The sequence below is a fragment of the Bos indicus genome, chromosome 18, assembly GCF_029378745.1.
Source record: "Bos indicus isolate NIAB-ARS_2022 breed Sahiwal x Tharparkar chromosome 18, NIAB-ARS_B.indTharparkar_mat_pri_1.0, whole genome shotgun sequence".
Classification (NCBI taxonomy): domain Eukaryota; kingdom Metazoa; phylum Chordata; class Mammalia; order Artiodactyla; family Bovidae; genus Bos; species Bos indicus.
The window spans coordinates 4,274,685-4,294,967 of record NC_091777.1 but is presented as its reverse complement, the minus strand read 5'-3'; the positions used below and the strand labels follow the sequence as shown (position 1 = coordinate 4,294,967).

General features: G+C 38.4%; 1 protein-coding gene across 3 annotated transcripts in view; it reads right to left on the bottom strand.

Annotated features, from left to right (window-relative positions):
• CNTNAP4 (contactin associated protein family member 4) overlaps positions 1-20,283 on the bottom strand; it is a 286,323-nt gene that overhangs the window by 54,427 nt on the left and 211,613 nt on the right. For all 3 annotated transcript variants that reach the window (XM_070770350.1, XM_070770351.1, XM_070770352.1), the window contains 3 exons: positions 18,727-18,924; positions 14,963-15,119; positions 8,786-8,913 (listed from right to left, as the gene is read on the bottom strand). In XM_070770350.1, the coding sequence (XP_070626451.1) occupies positions 8,786-8,913; positions 14,963-15,119; positions 18,727-18,924 (483 nt within the window). The remainder of the gene's footprint in view (positions 1-8,785; positions 8,914-14,962; positions 15,120-18,726; positions 18,925-20,283) is intronic.

Sequence of the window (20,283 nt, the reverse complement as noted above, 5' to 3'; positions counted from 1 at the left end):
AACACAGTGTAGGCACCAAGATCTTCCCACCCCATCTTGCTACCATCTTGTCTTCTAATTTCTCCATCTCTTTGTTTCTTCTAGGTTTTATTTTTTTTTTTAATATAAATTTATTTATTTTAATTGGAGGCAAATTACTTTACAATATTGTATTGGTTTTGCCATACACTGACATGAATCTGCCACAGGTGTACATGTGTTCCCCATCCTGAACCCCTCCCCCCTTCTCCCTCCCCATTCCATCCCTCTGGTTCATCCCAGTGCACTGGCCCGGAGCATCCTGTATCATGCATCGAAACTGGACTGGCGATTCATTTCACATATGATAATATACATGTTTCAATGCCATTCCCCCAAATCATCCCACCCTCGCCCTCTCCCACAGAGTCCAAAAGACTTCTATACATCTGTGTCTCTTTTGCTGTCTCGCATACAGGGTTATCGTTACCACCTTTTTAAATTCCATATATATGCATTAGTATACTGTATTGGTGTTTTTCTTTCTGGCTTACTTCACTCTGTATAATAGGCTCCAGTTTCATCCACCTCATTAGAACTGATTCAAATGTATTCTTTTTAATGGCTGAGCAATACTCCATTGTGTATATGTACCACAGCTTTCTTATCCATTCGTCTGCTGATGGACATCTAGGTTGCTTCCATATTCTGGCTATTATAAACAGTGCTGCAATGAACATTGGGGTACATATGTCTCTTTCAATTCTGGTTTCCTTGGTGTGTATACCCAGCAGTGGGATTGCTGGGTCATATGGCAGTCCTGGGTGTTCATTGGAAGGATCCATGCTGACGCTGAAACTCCAATACTTTGGCCACCTCATGCGAAGAGTTGACTAATTGGAAAAGACCCTGATGCTGGGAGGGATTGGGAGCAGGAGGAGAAGGGGACGACAGAGGATGAGATGGCTGGATGGCATCACCGACTCAATACATATGAGTTTGGGTGAACTCCTGGAGTTGGTGATGGACAGGGAGGCCTGGCGTGCTGCCATTCATGGGGTCACAAAGAGTCGGACACGACTGAGCAACTGAACTGAACTGAACTGATGGCAGTTCTATTTCCAGTTTTTAAATGAATCTCCACACTGTTCTCCATAGTGGCTGTACTAGTTTGCATTCCCACCAACAGTGTAAGAGGGTTCCCTTTTCTCCACACCCTCTCCAGCATTTATTACTTGTAGACTTTTGGATAGCAGCCATTCTGACTGGTGTGAAATGGTACCTCATGTGGTTTTGATTTGCTCTGATAAAGAGTGATCACTTATCAGAGTGAGTGATGTTGAGCATCTTTTCATGTGTTTGTTAGCCATCTGTATGTCTTCTTTGGAGAAATGTCTGTTTAGTTCTTTGGCCCATTTTTTGATTGGGTCGTTTATCTTCCTGGAATTGAGCTGTAGGAGTTGCTTGTATATTTTTGAGATGAATTCTTTGTCAGTTGTTTCATTTGCTATTATTTTCTCCCATTCTGAAGGCTGTCTTCCACCTTGCTTATATTTTCCTTTGTTGTGCAGAAGCTTTTAATTTTAATTAGGTCCCATTTGTTTATTTTTGCTTTTATTTCCAATATTCTGGGAGGTGGGTCATAGAGGATCCTGCTGTGATGTATGTCGGAGAGTGTTTTGCCTATGTTTTCCTCTAGGAGTTTTATAGTTTCTGGTCATACCTTTAGATCTTTAATCCATTTTGAGTTTATTTTTATGTATGGTGTTAAAAAGTGTTCTAGTTTCATTCTTTTACAAGTGGTTGACCAGTTTTCCCAGCACCACTTGTTAAAGAGATTGTCTTTTCTCCATTGTATATTCTTGCCTCCTTTGTTAAAGATAAGGTGTCCATCGGTGCGTAGATTTATTTCTGGGCTTCCTATTTTGTTCCATTGATCTATATTTCTCTCTTTGTGCCAGCACCATACTGTCTTGATGACTGTGGCTTTGTAGTAGAGCCTGAAGTCAGGCAGGTTGATTCTTCCAGTTCCATTCTTTTTTCTCAAGATTGCTTTGGCTATTTGAGGTTTTTTGTATTTCCATACAAATTGTGAAATTATTTGTTCTAGCTCTGTGAAAAATACCGTTGGTAGCTTGATAGGGATTGCATTGAATCTATAGATTGCTTTGGGTAGTATACTCATTTTCACTATATTGATTCTTCCAATCCATGAACACGGTATATTTCTCCATCTATTAGTGTACTCTTTGATTTCTTTCACGGACGTTTTATAGTTTCTTTATATAGGTCTTTGTTTCTTTTGGTAGATATATTCCTAAGTATTTTATTCTTTGCATTGCAATGGTGAATGGAATTGTTTCCTTAATTTCTCTTTCTGTTTTCTCATTATTAGTGCATAGGAATGCAAGGGATTTCTGTGTGTTGATTTTATATCCTGAAACTTTACTATATCCATTGATTAGCTCTAGTAATTTTCTGGTGGAGTCTTTAGGGTTTTCTATGTAGAGGATCATGTCATCTGCAAACAGTGGGTTTTACTTCTTCCTTTCCAATCTGCATTCCTTTTATTTCTTTTTCTGCTCTGATTGCTGTGCCCAAAACTTCCAAAACTATGCTGAATAGTAGTGGTGAGCATGGGCACCCTTGTCTTGCTCCTGACTTTAGGGAAAATGCTTTCAATTTTTCACCATTAAAGATAATGTTTGCTGTGGGTTTGTCATAGATAGCTTTTATTATGTTGAGGTATGTTCCTTCTATTCCTGCTTTCTGGAGGGTTTTTATCATAAATGGATGTTGAATTTTGTCAAAGGCTTTCTCTGCATCTATTGAGATAATCATATGGTTTTTATTTTTCAATTTGTTAATGTGGTGTATTACATTGATTAATTTGTGGGTATTGAAGAATTCTTGCATCCCTGGGATAAAGCCCACTTGGTCATGATGTATGATCTTTTTAATGTGTTGTTGGATTCTGATTGCTAGAATTTTGTTAAGGATTTTTGCATCTATGTTCATCAGTGATATTGGCCTGTAGTTTTCTTTATTTGTGGCATCTTTGTCAGGTTTTGGTATTAAGGTGATGGTGGCCTCATAGAATGAGTTTGGAAGTTTACCTTCCTCTGCAATTTTCTGGAAGAGTTTGAGTAGGATAGGTGTTAGCTCTTCTCTAAATTTTTGGTAGAATTCAGCTGAGAAGCCGACTGGTCCCGGGCTTTTGTTTGCTGGAAGATTTCTAATTACAGTTTCAATTTCCGTGCGTGTGATGGGTCTCTTAAGATTTTCTATTTCTTCCTGGTTCAGTTTTTGAAAGTTGTACTTTTCTAAGAATTTGTCCATTTCTTCCAAGTTGTCCATTTTATTTGCATATAGTTCTGATAGTAGTTTCTTATGATCCTTTGTATTTCTGTGTTGTCTGTTGTGATCTCTCCATTTTCATTTCTAATTTTATTGATTTGATTTTTCTCCCTTTGTTTCTTCATGAGTCTGGCTAATGGTTTGTCAATATTATTTATCTTCTCAAAGAACCAGCTTTTGGCTTTGTTGATTTTTGCTATGGTTTCTTTTGCATTTATTTCTGCCCTAATTTGTAAGACTTCTTTCCTTCTACTAACCCTGGGGTTCTTCATTTCTTCCTTTTCTAGTTGCTTTAGGTGTAGAGTTAGGTTATTTATTTGACTTTTTTCTTTTCTTGAGGTATGCCTCTATTGCTATGGACCTTCCCTTTCGCACTTCCTGATTGATGTCAAAAAATCATGTAACTCTGTGGGTTAATACTAGATTTCTACTCTTTCTCCTTAGTGTGAGGTAAGAGTGCTGAAGATAACACAGCTACAATTGGCATGCTCTCCAGGTAATTTTCAACACATGCTGAAGTTGAAGAAGTATTGGTCTAGAAGACTTGTGATGGCACCCCACAAATGAAGATGGTCCCACTTCTCCTGAGAGAGCAGAAAGGAAAATACCTACAGAAAACCTCCTAGTTATCACCTTTCTCTTAACTCTAGACCCAGATGTTTTTCCATGATTTGCTCCTTTGATCCTGTCTCCACGGTTAGTAAAAGTCAGAAACATATTCAGTAGGATCCTACTGAATCCTAGGAGACATAGGAAAATACATAGGAGAATACCCATGTTACTAAAATCTTTACTAGTTTTTATGTCTTACAAGTTTAACTATTGATATTTTTTTAATTACCCAACTTTAAAGTTAAGCAACCTTCATTTTTGCTTAAAAAAAGAAGTACCATTCTGGTGAATGATGTTGCTAATGGGACAGGTTATACATGTGTGAGGACAGAAAATATATGAAAAACCTCAGTAATTTCCTCTTCATTTCATTGTAAATTTATTTTAAAAATAAAGTCTTTAAAAATTAAGCAACAATAACTATCTGTACTATTATTAATGTTTAGTTGTGGGTTGTGATTTTTATGGTGTTTTCTTTTCTGAGTCAGATGTACTGAGGATAATTTACACAGAATAAAACTGAGTAATTCTGTGTATTGCTCTAGGAATTTTGACAAATGCTTCAAGTCACGTAAGTTACCATAACACTCAAGACATAGAACATCTCCTTTACCTGTTCTCTTTTGTAAAATTCCTCTTGCCTTAAAGCGATCGGCAAAGAGATATTTTTTCTGTTCCTATGGTTTTGCTTTTTCCAGAATATCTTAGAAATCGAATGATCCAGCACAGAGCCTTTTAAGTCAGGCTTCTGTTAGTCAGTACCATGCACTGAAGATTCATCCGTGCTGTTGGTTCTTTTTACTGTTTAGTAATATTCCATTGTACAGTGTAGATACACCACAGTAAAATGGAATGTTTATCCACTGGCTTATTCATTAAACCACTGGCTTATTCATTAAACCACTGACATTTGGGTGGTTTCCAGTTTTAGAAGACTATGCATGAAATCAATATAAACCTGTTCATACGGATATTTCATTTCTCTTCTGCAAATACCTAGGAGTGGGGTTGCTGGATCTTATAGTAAATGTGTGTTTAGATTTATAAAAAATTGCCAAAGTGACAGTATCATTTTGCACTTGGCACCAGCAATGCAAATTCCAGCTTCTCTATATTCTTGGCAGTTGATATTGTCAGTTTTTTTTGTTTTATTATATTTTTACAGTGTCAGCCATTCTGATAGCTATATACCGGTATCTTATTGTGGTGTTAAATGTAGTACATTTCCCTAATGACTAATGATATTGAAAATTTTTATGTGTTTCTTTGAAATCTGTGTATTTTATCTTACAAAATGTATGTGCAAATCATTTGCCCATTTGTTAATCTGAATTTTTTTTAATTGCACTGTTAGAAGGTTCTTCATATATTTAGCCTCTATCAGATATGGACTTTGCAAATGTATTTTCCCCATGTGTGACTCTTCTTCCCATTTTTTAAACAATGTCATGTTAAAAGCAGTTTTTAATTATGATGAACCTCAATTTATCATTTAAAAATTTATGGGTTATGCTTTTGATGCTCTATCTAAAAAATCTTTGCTTAACCCAAGGTCACTAAGATTTTCTTCCATATTTTCTTAGAGAAGTTTTATAGTTTGTGGGTTTACATTTAAGTTTATAATTAATTTGAATTATTTTTGGTATGCAGTTTGAAGTATGGTTGAAATTCTTCTGTTTTTGCAAATGGATTCTAATTCTGCTATAAAAAGGTACTTTTAAAATTTCAATTTTTCATTACTAACATATAGAGATATAATTTGTTTTTGCATATTGAACTTGCATCCTATTACCTTGCTAAACTCACTTTAAAAAAAAAATATTCTTAGGAATTGTCTACCTAGAAAACCATGTCATCTATAAATGGAGACATTCTATTTCTTCCTTTCTAATCTATAGGCCTTGAATTCCTTTTCTTTACTTACTACTTGTAAGTAGGACTCACAGTAGGATACTGAATAGGATTGGTGAGAACAGACATCTTTGTTTAGATCCTGATCTTAGAGAGGAAGTATTAAGTCTGTGACAATTCAGGATAAAGCATTAGATTTTTAGATTTTCACAAATGTCTTTTAAGATATTGAGGAAGTTTAAGTTCCTAGTTTCCTTAATTTTTATAAATAGGATGTTGAATTCTTCCATTTACTTTTCACATATTTTTTTTCAAAAAACTTGTTTTCATATTCATAAATTCTTTAGGTCAACAATATTTATGAAGTTTTATATCTGCAGAACAACTTTAAAAAGGGGACTTTATCATTCATATCTTTTGTGCTTTTGGTAAAATGTTTAACAATGTTATCTGTGACTTCTGACATTAAACAATAATACTAGTAGTAACAAAATTCCACACCCATCCACATTTTAAAAAATGAAAATAAATACTAGTAGTAACAAAATTCCACACCCATCCACATTTTAAAAAATGAAAATAAAGACTTGGAATTAGGAGCCAGCTAGCATCTGGTGCATCTGGTACCTGTGGGTCTCACTTATTTTTGTTTATTCATCCTGCTTTCTCAAGGCTTCTGGGTTGTTTTTTCTTTCCTAGAAAAACATGGCTAGATATAAAATTTTCAACCTATCTGGTTTGTGTGATAGGACCAAGATACTTTTCTTTTTATTTTCATCTTTCCATTTTTCTGTTCAAAGAAAATCTAAGAATTCTGTGCCTCAACGAATCATTCTTACTGTCTCAACAAATGGTGCCACCAGCTTTACTCAAGTCAGAAACCTGGAGGTAATCCTCATACCCTGTCACCCTCACCCCAAATCGTACTGAATTCACCTCCCTGACTGAGCCCCTTATCTAAGCCCCATGCCAACCATTGCCTAGTTCAAGCCTTCATAATTGTCCTTGTCTTACACTCAAAGGTCACTTTCCTGGATCATGAGAACTAAGCCAGTTCTCAGCCTTAAAGTATGCCAGTCCTAATTAGTGTTCCAGCCACAATGCCTTCAGGATAACTTTCACATAACTCACCTCTGCTTTTAAGGCCCACTTTGCATGATCCCGTATCTAGAAGCCCCACATCTGCCCTGTTTATCTCATTTGGAAAGGAAAATAAATAAATAAATAAATGTGTCTAGGGCTTTGCACCTTCAGAGGTGCGGGCTGCCCACACAGAGAAAATAGGTGGCATTCATTACTCTGATACTGCTGCTCTTCAGACAGGGCCATTTATGCAGAAAATGCTCTGTGAACTCACATGAGGATAAGCCCCAACCCTAAAGTAGATGTGGTGGACAGGAAGGCCAGGGAAAACTCGGGGACTGTTTCACTAATGTCTGAGGTAAACCCGCAGGTCTCCAAACCCTTACACTGTTTTTAATCCTTGTCCTAATATTGTGAGCCTCCCTCTGCACCCCCATTCTGGTAGCAGCTAAATGCTTGGTTTCTTAGCCTCTCGCCACAGACCTCAGGGACCAGATACGCCCTGTGGTGGAGGCTGTCGTGTGCACTGCAGGGTATTCACAGCATTTCTGGCCGCTCCCTCTGGATCCAGTAGCACTCAACCCCCCACAGCTGCAACAGCCAAGCACGTCTCCAGATATTGCCAAACGTTCCCTAAGGGAATGAGTCGCCTGGGATGGAGAAGCCCTGCTCTGAGTGAAAAGATGCTGTGCGCTCAAGTTCAAGACGGGAAGTCTGCAAGAAAGAACCCCTAAGGAATCGAGTTGGCAGCAACCTCAGTCAAAGCAGAACAATTCCCCAGGGACAGTGGTAAATGGGGGGAGCCGGCCTAAGCCCCTGCAGCACTCAGATCAGAGCCAGCTGTGAGGAGTGCGTGTGATGAATAGAACAATTTCTCCATTGTCACGCAAAATCATTGCGCTTCTCTGGATGCAGCCTGCGTTTACAACCTCATCTCTTTGTACATAACTTTTCCCTCCGTGAAATATCCTATGTCATCTTCAAGTGACTGTGTAAGGCCTACTGGCAGACCAAGAAGTTGAGATGATAAAGATTAGGGATGGGAGGTATAATGGCAGGCCATTTTTTTTTTACAATGTACATACACCTTTTTATAGGTCAGTATCTTCTTGGCTTTTTAGCTAAGCAACTTCTGCTATGCATCTCCATAAACTCAATGCATTGTCAGATCAACTCTTTCTCTGCTGAGCCTCTAGAATAAACCTTCATTTCAGGATATACTTTTAAGGTAAATAAATATTTCTTCTATTTGCATGTTAAGTTCTGGAAGTAACTAAAAGCATAAAAAAGTAATGAATCAGTCTCGAACCTAACTGACTTCAGAGAGGTTATAAATGGCCACATATGCTTATTTCTTTCTCTGCTTAAAATATGTATTTTCTGTGACACTATATTTTAACTAAAAAACTCCGGTTCAGAGTATTCATATATTGAATATACAAAACAGCAGGTCCCACTGATTTAGAGTAAGAACACACACACAAACTGGTGGGGGGAGAAAAAGAGAATGAAAGTTGAAATATGTTTGATTAAACTGACTTTGATTCTACTGATGTTCTAATTTCACCCCAGGCCCAACAGTAGAAAACTCACCATACATCCTTAATAATGTTATGCAGCACTGAGGTGCTCCTATATGGATAATGGCATGTAGACACTGAGGAAGGATGGAACGAATTTACGAACCAAACAGAGGTGCTTTGTGGTTTCTTTCTCTTGGAATCTTAACAAGGCCCGCTGTCACGGCATTTGTTCTAGGGCTTTCCATCCTATAGGGCCACTTTGTTGACTGACTAGGGGGACGATTTCAGACACTGCTTATGGGTTTTCAAAAGAGAAGTCTGACTGATTATTATGTAGCAACACGGCTCTTAGGTGACATCTCTTTGCTCAGACACGCTGAGGGCGCGTCGCCATCACTTACTGTCTCCGCGGCACAGCAGAGGCCCCAGTTTATACGCTGCTTCTGAGTGCGGCCGGCCAGTGTCTGTGATCACAATCCTGGTCACCGGCAGATGCTCCTTGTAGGAGAGGAACCCAGTGTCATTGGTCCTGAAAGACAGTAACAACAACAAGGTTCTTAAACTATTCTGATTAACAGAGTTAGAAAGGAAACAACAGTCCTTATTACATTTCAAAGCCAAGATGTCCTGAGCTGAATGGGGACCCATAAAAGTGTCGGGAGCAAAGGGCTCATCTGAGGATGAAAAAACAGGGCAGCGTTTTAGCGTTCCTTGCAGTCCGAATATAGCTGGTGCTTTTAAGTTCTGTTGGCCACTTTTTGCCTTTTAAATGAGATGGTTAATCCATTGCCATTTAATGTAATGATTGATAGTGGGTTTTTAGATCTATCGTTTTGGTATTTATTTCTTATTTTTCCTCCCACAGGACATCTTGTATTTCTGCTCCCCTCTTCATGCCTCCTCTTGGTTTACTCCATATTTCTTTTGGTATTCAATTTTATTTTTTCACTCACTCTTTAGCTATATATCTGCTTATTTTATTTTAATATTTGCTTCATGGATTATAAGATGCATCCTTAATTCATCACAGTCTACTTAGATTTTATGTTGTATTACTTAAAATGTCATAAGCTTACTATGGGATAATTTTTAACACCCTTCCTACACAAACACCTGTTCTTTATGCCATAGTTGCAATATATTTTAAATCCAGATGCTACAAGCTTTATAATACAATTAAATAGTGAATTTTAATTTATTTAATCAAGAGAAAAATTTAAACACTGCTTTTTCCATTTATTGACATATTCATGATTCCCAGTGCCCTTCATTCCTGCCTGAAGATCTATTTTAAACGGTCTGTTTAGCCTGAAGAATTTCCATCACTATTTCTTATGGTACAGTTCTGCTGACAACAAATTCTCTCTGCATTTGTTTAATCTGAACAGGACTTTATTTTACTTTCATTTGTGAAATGTATTTTTGTCCTCTGTCAAAGTCTGGGTCGATACTGCCTTCTCTTTCCCCACAAAAGGTGTCATTTCATTGTCTTCTGATGTGAGGTCACCTTCATTTGCATCCTGATTACCCTGTGTGGAAGGTGTTCCACCAGATTCACCCAAACTGGCTCCTTTCAAAACATCATTGAAGTTGTATTAGTTATCTGTTGATACTAATGCATAGCAAATTATCCCCCAAAACAAAGTGGTGACTTAAGACCTTTTATATAATCTGTGATTCTTCTGCTTTATGACCCTCTGGTTCAGCATCTCAAGGCTACACTCAAAGTATTGGCAGGGACTGAAGTCAACTCAGTGCTCGGGTGGGGAAGGCTCACTCCTGTGGCTACTGGCAGTATTCTACTACTTGCTGGGCACTGAACTGAAAGCCTTGGGTATTCACCAGCTGCTGGTTGAGGGTGACCCTCGAATCTTTGTCCACAACAGCTCACAACATGGCAGGCTGCTGTATCAAACAAGAAGGCTGGAAGATGCAGAGAGTGAATTTCAAGCATGTTAGAAGTCATGGTCTTTTGTAACTCAGTCTCTGAAGTGACATCTCATCATTTTACCATATACTATTCTTTAAAAGCAAGTCACAAGGTCCATGCAACACAAGAGAGAAGGAAATTACACAGTGGTGTGAATAACAGGCAGTGTGGATAACTGGGGGCCATCTCGGGGGCTTGCTTCCAGAGATGTTTATTAAGCAAATTTGAGAGATTTTCAGCCATGGTTTCATCAAACGATATATACTTTTGCCTCATTTTATTTCCTGCTGCTCTGGGACTCCAATTTCTTGCCTGTTAAATCATAGATATTTTCCCACAAGCCACAAAGGGTCTGTCAATTTTTCTTTCAATTTTTTTTTTCCTGCATTCTTCAGATTGAATGATTTATACTGATCTGTCTTCAGGTTTACTGAAGATTTCTTTTGCTAACCCCCATAAGAGTTGAAATCTATGCAGTGAATATTTAACTTCAGATGTTGTATTTTTCTGTTCTAAAATGTACATTTGCTTCTTTAATAAAGTTCTCATTTATCTGCTTAGAATACCCTTGGTTCCTTTGTGATTATTTTTACCTTTAATTTTTTATACATTTTTTTAAGAGTTGATTTAATATGTTTGCCTGCTAATAAGACACCAGTGACCCAGCACCTGTTTCTGCTAGAACTTTTATTTTCTTGACTTTGGATCAAAGTTTGCTATTTTTTTTTTTTTTTGAATTAGCAACCATTGCTATAATATTTTGGATTTTATGGGTGATACACTGTAGATTCTAGAATCTGCTTTCCTTCTCAGAAGGCTAGGTTTTTGTTTTCACAAACAGTTAAATCACAACCTTATCACAATAAACGCTGGAGGCTTGTTTTTACTTCATCGGGGTGGGCCTGGGTCAGTTTCACTGGTAGTTTTCAGTCATACTCAGTTTGGGGACATAGTCTTTGCTGTAAAGTCCTGGACCTTCTGTCATTTCTATTTCTAGGGCTTTACAAAGCCCAAGTCAGCCAAGGAGACTCACACTCCCAATCTGGTCTCTCTGGTGGTTGCTGCTGAAGTCCCTGTATTGCGGGATCAGTGGTCCAACTGCATCTCTCTGCTTGGTTCCTAGAAATCGCCCCTGTGCACGTGCAGCTCAGAGGTCAGGGTTCTAGAGGAGCTGATATAGTGGTCTCCTCTCAAGTGGTTTTCTCCATTCCGAAATGTCCAGAAATCCATTTCCAGGCATTCTGGTTGCTTTGAATCTTCCTCTGATACCTGTAGCCGCCCCCCACCCCCACCCCGCACCCAGACTCTAGTAATCTCTTTGAGTTCTAGCCACCCTGTGGCAGGTGATCTGGTGAGTAGTTTCAGAGAAAAGGCATCTAAACATAAATCTCATCCACGGATACTCCCTTCTTTGAAGGGCTGAAGGCTCACAACCCTGGGAGTTTCTGCCTACATTTGGTTATTTTCCACTTGCTTCAAGTTCAGTTCAGTTCAGTTCAGTCACTCAGTCCTATCTGACTCTTTGTGACCCCATGAACTGTAGCACACGATTCACGGGGTGGCAAAGAGTCAGACACGACTGAGCGACTGAACTGAACTGAACTGAACTGTAGCATGCTAGGCCTACCTGTCCATCACCAACTCCCAGAGTTTACCCAAACTCATGTTTATTGAGTCAGTGATGCCATCCAACATTCTCATCCTCTGTCGTCCCCTTCTTCTCCTGCCCTCAATCTTTCCCAGCACCAGGGTCTTTTCAAATGAGTCAGCTCTTCGCATCAGGTGGCCAAAGTATTGGAGTTTCAGTTTCAATATCAGTCCTTCCAGTACACACTCAGGACTGATCTCCTTTAGGATGGACTGGTTGATCTCCTTGCAGTCCAAGGGACTCTCAAGAGTCTTCTCCAACACCACAGTTCAAAAGCTTCAATTCTTCTGTGCTCAGCTTTCTTTATAGTCCAACTCTCACATCCATACATGAACACAGGAAGAACCATAGCCTTGACTAGACGGACCTTCGTTGGCAAAGTAATATCTCTGCTTTTGAACATGCTATCTAGGTTGGTCATAACTTTCCTTCCAAGGAGTAAGCGTCTTTTCATTTCATGCCTGCAATCACCATCTACAGTGATTTTTCAGCCCCAAAAAATAAAGTCAGCCACTGTTTCCACTGTTTCCCCATCTATTTGCCATGAAGTGATGGGACTGGATGCCATGATCTTAGTTTTCTAAATGTTGAGTTTTAAACCAACTTTTTCACTCTCCTCTTTCACTTTCATCAAGAGGCTTTTGAGTTCCTCTTCACTTTCTGCCATAAAGATGGTGTCATCTGCATATCTGAGGTTATTGATATTTCTCCCAGCAATCTTGATTCTAGCTTGCGCTTCTTCCAGCCCAGTGTTTCTCATGATGTACTCTGCATAGAAGTTAAATAAGTAGGGTGATAATATACAGCCTTGATGGACTCCTTTTCCTATTTGGAACCAGTCTGTTCTTCCATGTCCAGTTCTAACTATTGCCTCCTGACCTGCATACTGGTTTCTCAAGAGGCAGGTCAGGTGGTCTGGTATTCCCATCTCTTTCAGAACTTTCCAGTTTATTGTGATCCACACAGTCAAAGGCTTTGGCATAGTCAATAAAGCAGAAATAGATGTTTTTCTGGAACTCTCTTGCTTTTTCGATGATCCAGTGGATGTTAGCAATTTGATCTCTGGTTCCTCTGCCTTTTCTAAAACCAGATTGAATATTTGGAAGTTCACAGTTCATGTATTGCTGAAGCCTGGCTTGGAGAATTTTGAGCATTACTTTACTAGCATGTGAGATGAGTGCAATTGTGTGGTAGTTTGAGCATTTTTTGGCATTGCCTTTCTTTGGGATTGGAATGAAAACTGACCTTTTCCAGTCCCATGGCCACTGCTTAGTTTTCCAAATTTACTGACATATTGAGTGTAGCACTTTCACAGCATCATCTTTCAGGATTTGAAATAGCTCAACTGGAATTCCATCACCTCCACTAGCTTTGTTTGTAGTGATGCTTCCTAAGGCCCACTTGACTTCACGTTCCAGGATGTCCAGCCCTAGGTGAGTGATCACACCATCGTGATTATCTGAGTCACGAAAATCTTTTTTGTACAGTTCTTCTGTGTATTCTTGCCACCTCTTTTTAATATCTCTGCTTCCTTTAGGTCCATACCATTTCTGTCCTTTATTGAGCCCATCTTTGCATCAAATATTCCTTGGTATCTCTAATCTTCTTGAAGAGATCACTAGCCTTTCCTATTCTATTGTTTCCTCTATTTCTCTGCATTGATGGCTAAGGAAGGCTTTCTTATCTCTCCTTGCTTCAAGTAGGTGTTTGTAATAAATAGTTTTCCTGGGATTATAAATGTTATCTGGGGTTAGGTTAGTTCTACACAAGCTACGTTAGCATAAGCGGAATTTAATATGAAAAGTTTCAAAATCTTATTTTTAAATCTTATTTTTAATGAATAAAATGTCATGCAGAGATAGAGTTATTGGTGACTGATGTTGTTGTTTAGTTGCCACGTCATGTCTGATTCTTTAGTGACCCCATGGACTGTAGCTGCCAGGCTCCTCTGTCCATGGGCTTTCCCAGGCAAGAACACTGGAGTGGGCTGCCATTTGCTTCTCCAAGCACTCTTCCTGACCCCAGGACTGACCCCGCATCTCCTGCGTTGGCAGGTAGATTCTTTACCAGTGAGCCACCTGGAGGGAAGCCTACTGGTGATTAGATTAATTTAAAAAAAATTTATTCACATTTTAAAACACACTGTGGGCATTTGTGTATGTGTGTGTGTGTATGTGTGTGTGAAGGCAGCAAGAAGAAAAAAGTATCTTCCAAAAATAGAAAATTTGAAAAACCAGACTTTAAGTAAGAGAGACAATGTTCTTCATGATGAACACATAACAATAAAAGTACAATAATGACTGCATACAGATGCCTCCTTTAAAGGCATAAAATAATCTGCTTTTTGATATAACACAGTCTTTGATATTTTTCAAATGAATAAATGTAATGTCAAATGAATAAATAAAGCATTTCAAGCTCAATATAAAATCTAAATATTATAGATTTCCTTTTCAAAATATGATTAACAGAATATCAGTTTTTCATAGTATAATGCATCCTTTAAGAAAATAAAAGAGCTACATGTTTAAGTAATTGTGGGAAAGTCTAGGCTTACATATTTAAAGAGAAGAGATTAACATATTTGAAGAGATATGTTAGTATTAAATATATTTATTTAAATATAATTTATGTAAATTTTAATATATTTATGTAACTATGTTTTGAGAATATAATTCTTAATTATACTTAATTTCAAAGATAATGATAATTGACTCAAAATGAAAAGCAAGCATGAAACAGATGCTTCTGTTTCATCATATTACAAAAATAAAAGGTGCATGACTCATGCTCTATTACCACAAAATTCAAATAAAAAGATCATGATCTTCCCATCTAGAAGTCAGATTAGTTGCAATACATTTCATCAAAACATATCTTTATCTAATTTCTTCACTGTACTAAGTTGTTCAGCATCTACCTACTTATATATGTGGCAGTGACTTATTTTAAAAAATTAATAATAAACTTGATCTTGCATAAGGAAATCATAAAAATCACCATTCATTCCGGTCAGCGTCACAGTTGCAGTAATACTGAGAATCAACGCAGTTCCCCTCCAATCCACAAGTACATTTTTGAGGATCAGGCAAAGAACCTCCCCAGTAAGTTTGTGTTTCGTTGGTTCTTCCAACCCACCAGCTCAGAGGGGCTCCATCTGAAAAATAAAGGTGAGAAAAACGACATCTGCTTTGTAACCCGTGACCTTCCATCCCAGTATAATTCCCTTCTTTCCCAAATCATTAAAAAGAATGAAAGGAGGAAAGACTGGTTTGATGTAGTGATATTCCAAACTTCATAACTGATGGTATTTCCTTAAGAAAGCTTTTTAAAAAAAATATTTCATTATTTAAGCTTAAATTATTGATATATTTTTCTTTGAGTAGGAAAGAAACCAGCAGTTTCTATTTAATTCAGGCATAATATAAAAAAAATGTATTGAGAGTTCACACACGCCATTTCTTTTATTTAATAATTTTTTGAAACAACAAGGCATCAAATTATAATCCACAGTAATTAACATATGAGAAACAAAATTGATTTGAGAACATAATATGCCTACTAGAACATTATGAAATGCTGTGTAAAGTCAGTGATTTATCTCAATATACTTATCGACTAAAGATAAACTAGCTGTTTAGGCATGGTATGGCATTCCCTCGCTATGATTCAAGATATATTCGAAAGTACATATTTTTTCTTCTGTTTACTGGCTTGGCTACTTCTTCAGAGACTACAGAAATAACACTGAAAGATCTTTATGCCCAAAGCAAATACGACACTCAAAAACAAAGTTTCCCTCAACCAAATGCATTTCTTTCTATGATGAATGTTCAGTTACCAGCTCCTTCACAGAGCTAAGACTAAAATGATGCCAAGAAGCTAGAGCAAGGAATAGACGGAACATTTAGATATGGTTTGCAGGAAATCTGTCTTAGGGGAAAAACGAGTTAGAGGGGAAAAATCGCAGTCACTGGAGAGTCAGGGTGTGAGACGAAGGCAACATCAAATCAGTCAGCTCCTCAAAGGTGCGCGATCATCTTTCCACTGACTTTCAAACCTTTCAAGTTGTGGCCACTAGCCTTACTTTTACTAATTTCTCCCTTACTTACAAATGCCAATGCTCATAAATCTTACTATTACATTGGATCTGTGCTAATGCAGGTAAGTTCTCACTCAGCATTACTATACATTCCTGTGCACTGTGCCAAGAAATCAAGGAGCTGTTGGAGGCTAATGTTAACGTACTACTCAATATCAACAATCTTCATTCTCTTTAACTGCATGATTAACTCATCAACTGAAGGCAAAACCTACTTGAAACATTTACTAGATCTATTTCGACATACTGCTTAAAACATTATGTGGTTATAGATTTTTAAAAAATAAATCATTATTCTTAAATACTGAATAGTATTTTCACATCTAAATTTGCTATCTTCCCTAGGAAGTAGAAACCACTGAATATTTTAAGGATACCAAATACCTCTGATTTCCTTAGTCTTATTGAAGTGTCCTAAAGAATTTATATAAGAAAGAATTAAGAAAAGCGTGAGAAAATTTTTAAGTTGAAATTAAAACGATGAAATATCAGGAATGACGGTGGATCACCTCTACTCCCATAGTTATGAATAAAATTCCAAATGGCTTGAGTATTCCCACTGACCACCCTTGCAGTGTGCCGAGCTGGAGGACCCATATCTCGCTGGAAACATTTTCACAAACATCTCCACTTTATTCATCCACAATCACAGCACCATTATTGCTTGACGCTGTTATAGTTTCAAGATTTGAAACTGTAAATTTAACTTGTCTCACACCACCTTCCTGATCTTTCCCGTACATTCCTTATTACAACCTCAAAATCCAAACTGTTCCCTCTTTTTCACCTCAAATCCATTCTATATGGATTCTAGGGTCATGGATCTGAAGAAAATCTGTGTATTCAATGGATACCCCCAACCCCGGTTCTAGAGCCTTCTAGAATTTACTATTCTCTTCGCCAGTGGCTCCCAAGCCTGGCTGAAACACCTGGGGAGCCTCAAGAGCAAGATGTGCGGCGCCACCAGCCCTGACGCAGGAAACGCCTTCACAGTCACTGCCATCCCCTCGTCATCGTGTGGGGCTCGGCTGGCTCACTAGCATCCTTGGGGATTTTGTTTTCTGGTTCTTTTAGAGTTTGACTCATTTGTGACTCTGACCATTGCCTTTCCTTTTCTTTCTTCTCTAGTCAAGCAACTTAGTTCCATTTTGTTTCATCACATTCATTTACCCTTCTGTATTTATGTTCTCTTTCCTCTTAGAAGGGTTTCCCTTGTGGCTCGGCTGGTAAAGAATCTGCCTGCAATGCGGGAGACCTGGGTTCAATTCCTGGGTTGGAAAGATCCCCTGGAGAAGGAAAATGCTACCCTCTTCAGTATCCTTTCTTCATGGGGTCACAAAGAGTCGGACACGACTGAGTGAGTTTCAATTTTCCTCTTAGACTACACTTCCATACTTGCTTATCTATTTTTATAGATTCCAAGATAGATATTCACTAACAATGAACCATCAGTCTCATACTAAACTGGTAGGATCACTGTAAGCATGATGCACTGGAGAGCTGGAAAGAGAGGTGAGTGAAGTGAAGTTGCTCAGTCGTGTCTGACGCTTTGCTACCACATGGACTGTAGCCCATCAGGCTCCTCAGTCCATGGAATTTTCCAGGCAAGAGCACTGGAGTGGGTTGCCATTTCCTTCTCCAGGGGATCTTCCCAACCCAGGGATCAAACCTGGGTCTCCCACATTGCAGGCAGACGCTTTACTGTCTGAGCCACCAGGGAAGCTCACTTCAATTTCACTTTGTATGTGTTATCCCACCCTCCACCTGGTGGCATGGAGGTGTCTAGACAGAAGAGTCTGTATTGGACAGAGGATCGAGGAGGACATCAGAGCTTCTTAAACAGTACAGGGTCCTGATGGAAGCAGTGTTTCTTAAAGGTTAATTTTCTTTACACAGATTAATCATGTGGATGCTACATTGGGTGGGTAGGAGATAAGGACTGATGGCCAGTTGAGAGGCCAGTAGGAAAGGTCTTGCAATAGCTTCATGTATCCGGTCATTAAAGCCTACATGGAGGCAGACCTGGTGGAACTCCAGATAATCTCACATAATGAGACGTTCTAAAGGGAGAAAACACAAACTAGAATCAGAATTTAGGAGCAGAAACTGATTATTAAAGGTAGAATAAGAGAAAGAGTTAAACATGGTTTTCTGATTCCTATTTGAGCTACTGGGAAAAAAAAAAAGCCATGTTTCCAGCAGCCTGCTCTAATTTTCAGTTATACCCAGAGGGTAACTTGTCAACAATCCGTGAAAGAGTCACACCGAAGAGTCACTTTCAGAAAACGGAGTCATATTTTTATTAGCTCTTTCCCATGATAAAAACAAACTGAATGTGTCAGTTGCCCTTTACAAGGGACCGACACTGAGCATTCACCGAGTGTAAGGAGGAAGCCCTTTCTGTGCAGCCCTCCAACTGAAGCCAGAGAGAGACGCCAGAGACAATCAAGGCTTTGAACAAAGCTCAGTGTCAGCTGACCTTGTTCTTTTCTTCAGGCAACAGCATCTCCGTGACTTCCCGACTGTGACAGGCTTGCTAAACACTTGGGGAGCACACGCCCTGGGTAGCTCTTTGCCAGCACCTTGGCACAATTAAACTCTGCAGGAGCTGATGCAGTAAGGCACCCCATGGGTAGGGGGATGGATGCCCCAGTTCACTTACCTTCCTTGCTTACAAGCCGCGACTTCTTGCAGTAGTAGGTCAGCTCCTGTTCACAGTGCTCTGCGCGGTTAATGGTGGCCTGGAGTTGCTCCATGCTGGCCACATACTCGAAAAACCCAGTGTAAGGGTTCTCTGGGTTGGTATTTCGGACTCTTGTGACATCAGAGCCATTGTGCTGTATGATGGTCCACGCAGTTTCTTGTATGCAGAAATGGGGGAAGAAAGAGAGGAGACCATCACTAGTCTGCAAAAGTTAAAATAAATAAAGAAAATCAAAATCACCTTTTATCTGAGTCAAATTTTTCTAGTCATCAAACCTCTCTGAGAGGTAGAATCAATACAAATGGATTCTTAAAATTTTAAAATTATAGTAAAATGATTATTTTCCCTGAAGTTTATATGATTGCCATGCATTTGCAGTGTTTTTATTCTACTTTTTCATATAATTCAGCCAGAAAGTATTCATGGTAAAAATATTAAGAAAACTGATTATTAAATTTTGTACATTTCATCAAATCTGACATTCTACTTTTAAAAGATGCATCATTAATTTTGTTTAAGAAAGAAAAGAATAATGCTGCCTATTATAACTGTAAAACACTGCTGATTGTTGATACATCCTGAATTCAGAGATGTTACAGTATGAAAAAAATGCATCTTTGAATCTTTAAAATATTTTAAATTACATAACATAAGCAATGATTTATCCATCCTTGGAAATCATCCATGCTGCCAGCAAAAAGAAAGTCAACTTTTTATGGCCCATATACCTCCCTTCAGACAACTTTTAATTATGCGTGTACATCTATTTCCTTTTTAAATCAAGCTTCAGAGCACTTTTTTTTAATAATATGGGAAAATGTACAAAATATCAAAGTGGGGAATGCAGGATACAAAACTATATGTAATATGATTAATCTACCTACACAAACACATACACATCACTACATATTCATAGGAGACAGATGCTAGGAAATTACACCAGGATTACACCTATTTCTTTTAAAGTCAAATTTGAAATATTCATTTAGGTACCATGTGACCCGCACAGTTATGCAGTGCAATAGCAAGTTATGCTTCTGAATACGTGGCACAGTATCAGCATCTTGACTCACAAGAAAAATAAAACATCTCTGCGTATGTGCGAGTCCTGAATGTCTGCAGACATTTCCATCACACTGATTACCAAAATTATTTAGATGAAATAAAAACCCTACAAGGGTTGTAACAGAAGATAGACATATTGTATCTGTCTTTCAACTTTCCCAGCAATCAACTTCATATTATATTTACCATGATATACGCAGGCCTAAGAACACATTAATCAAAAGGCCTCTGATTTAATAGGTGAGAAACAGATTGGAAGTTGTCAAAACTCTGCTATAAATGTGCCGTTAAGTCACATAACTCTTTGGTATTACAGAGGAAGAATCTAAATTGGAGGAAAACAGTCGGTAGAGATACCCAGCCCCCCTGTTTTCAGAGAATACATTCACATGGATCAACACAATCAGAGCAAGGAATTCCACTCCCACCCCTCTCCTGGTCATCAGAATT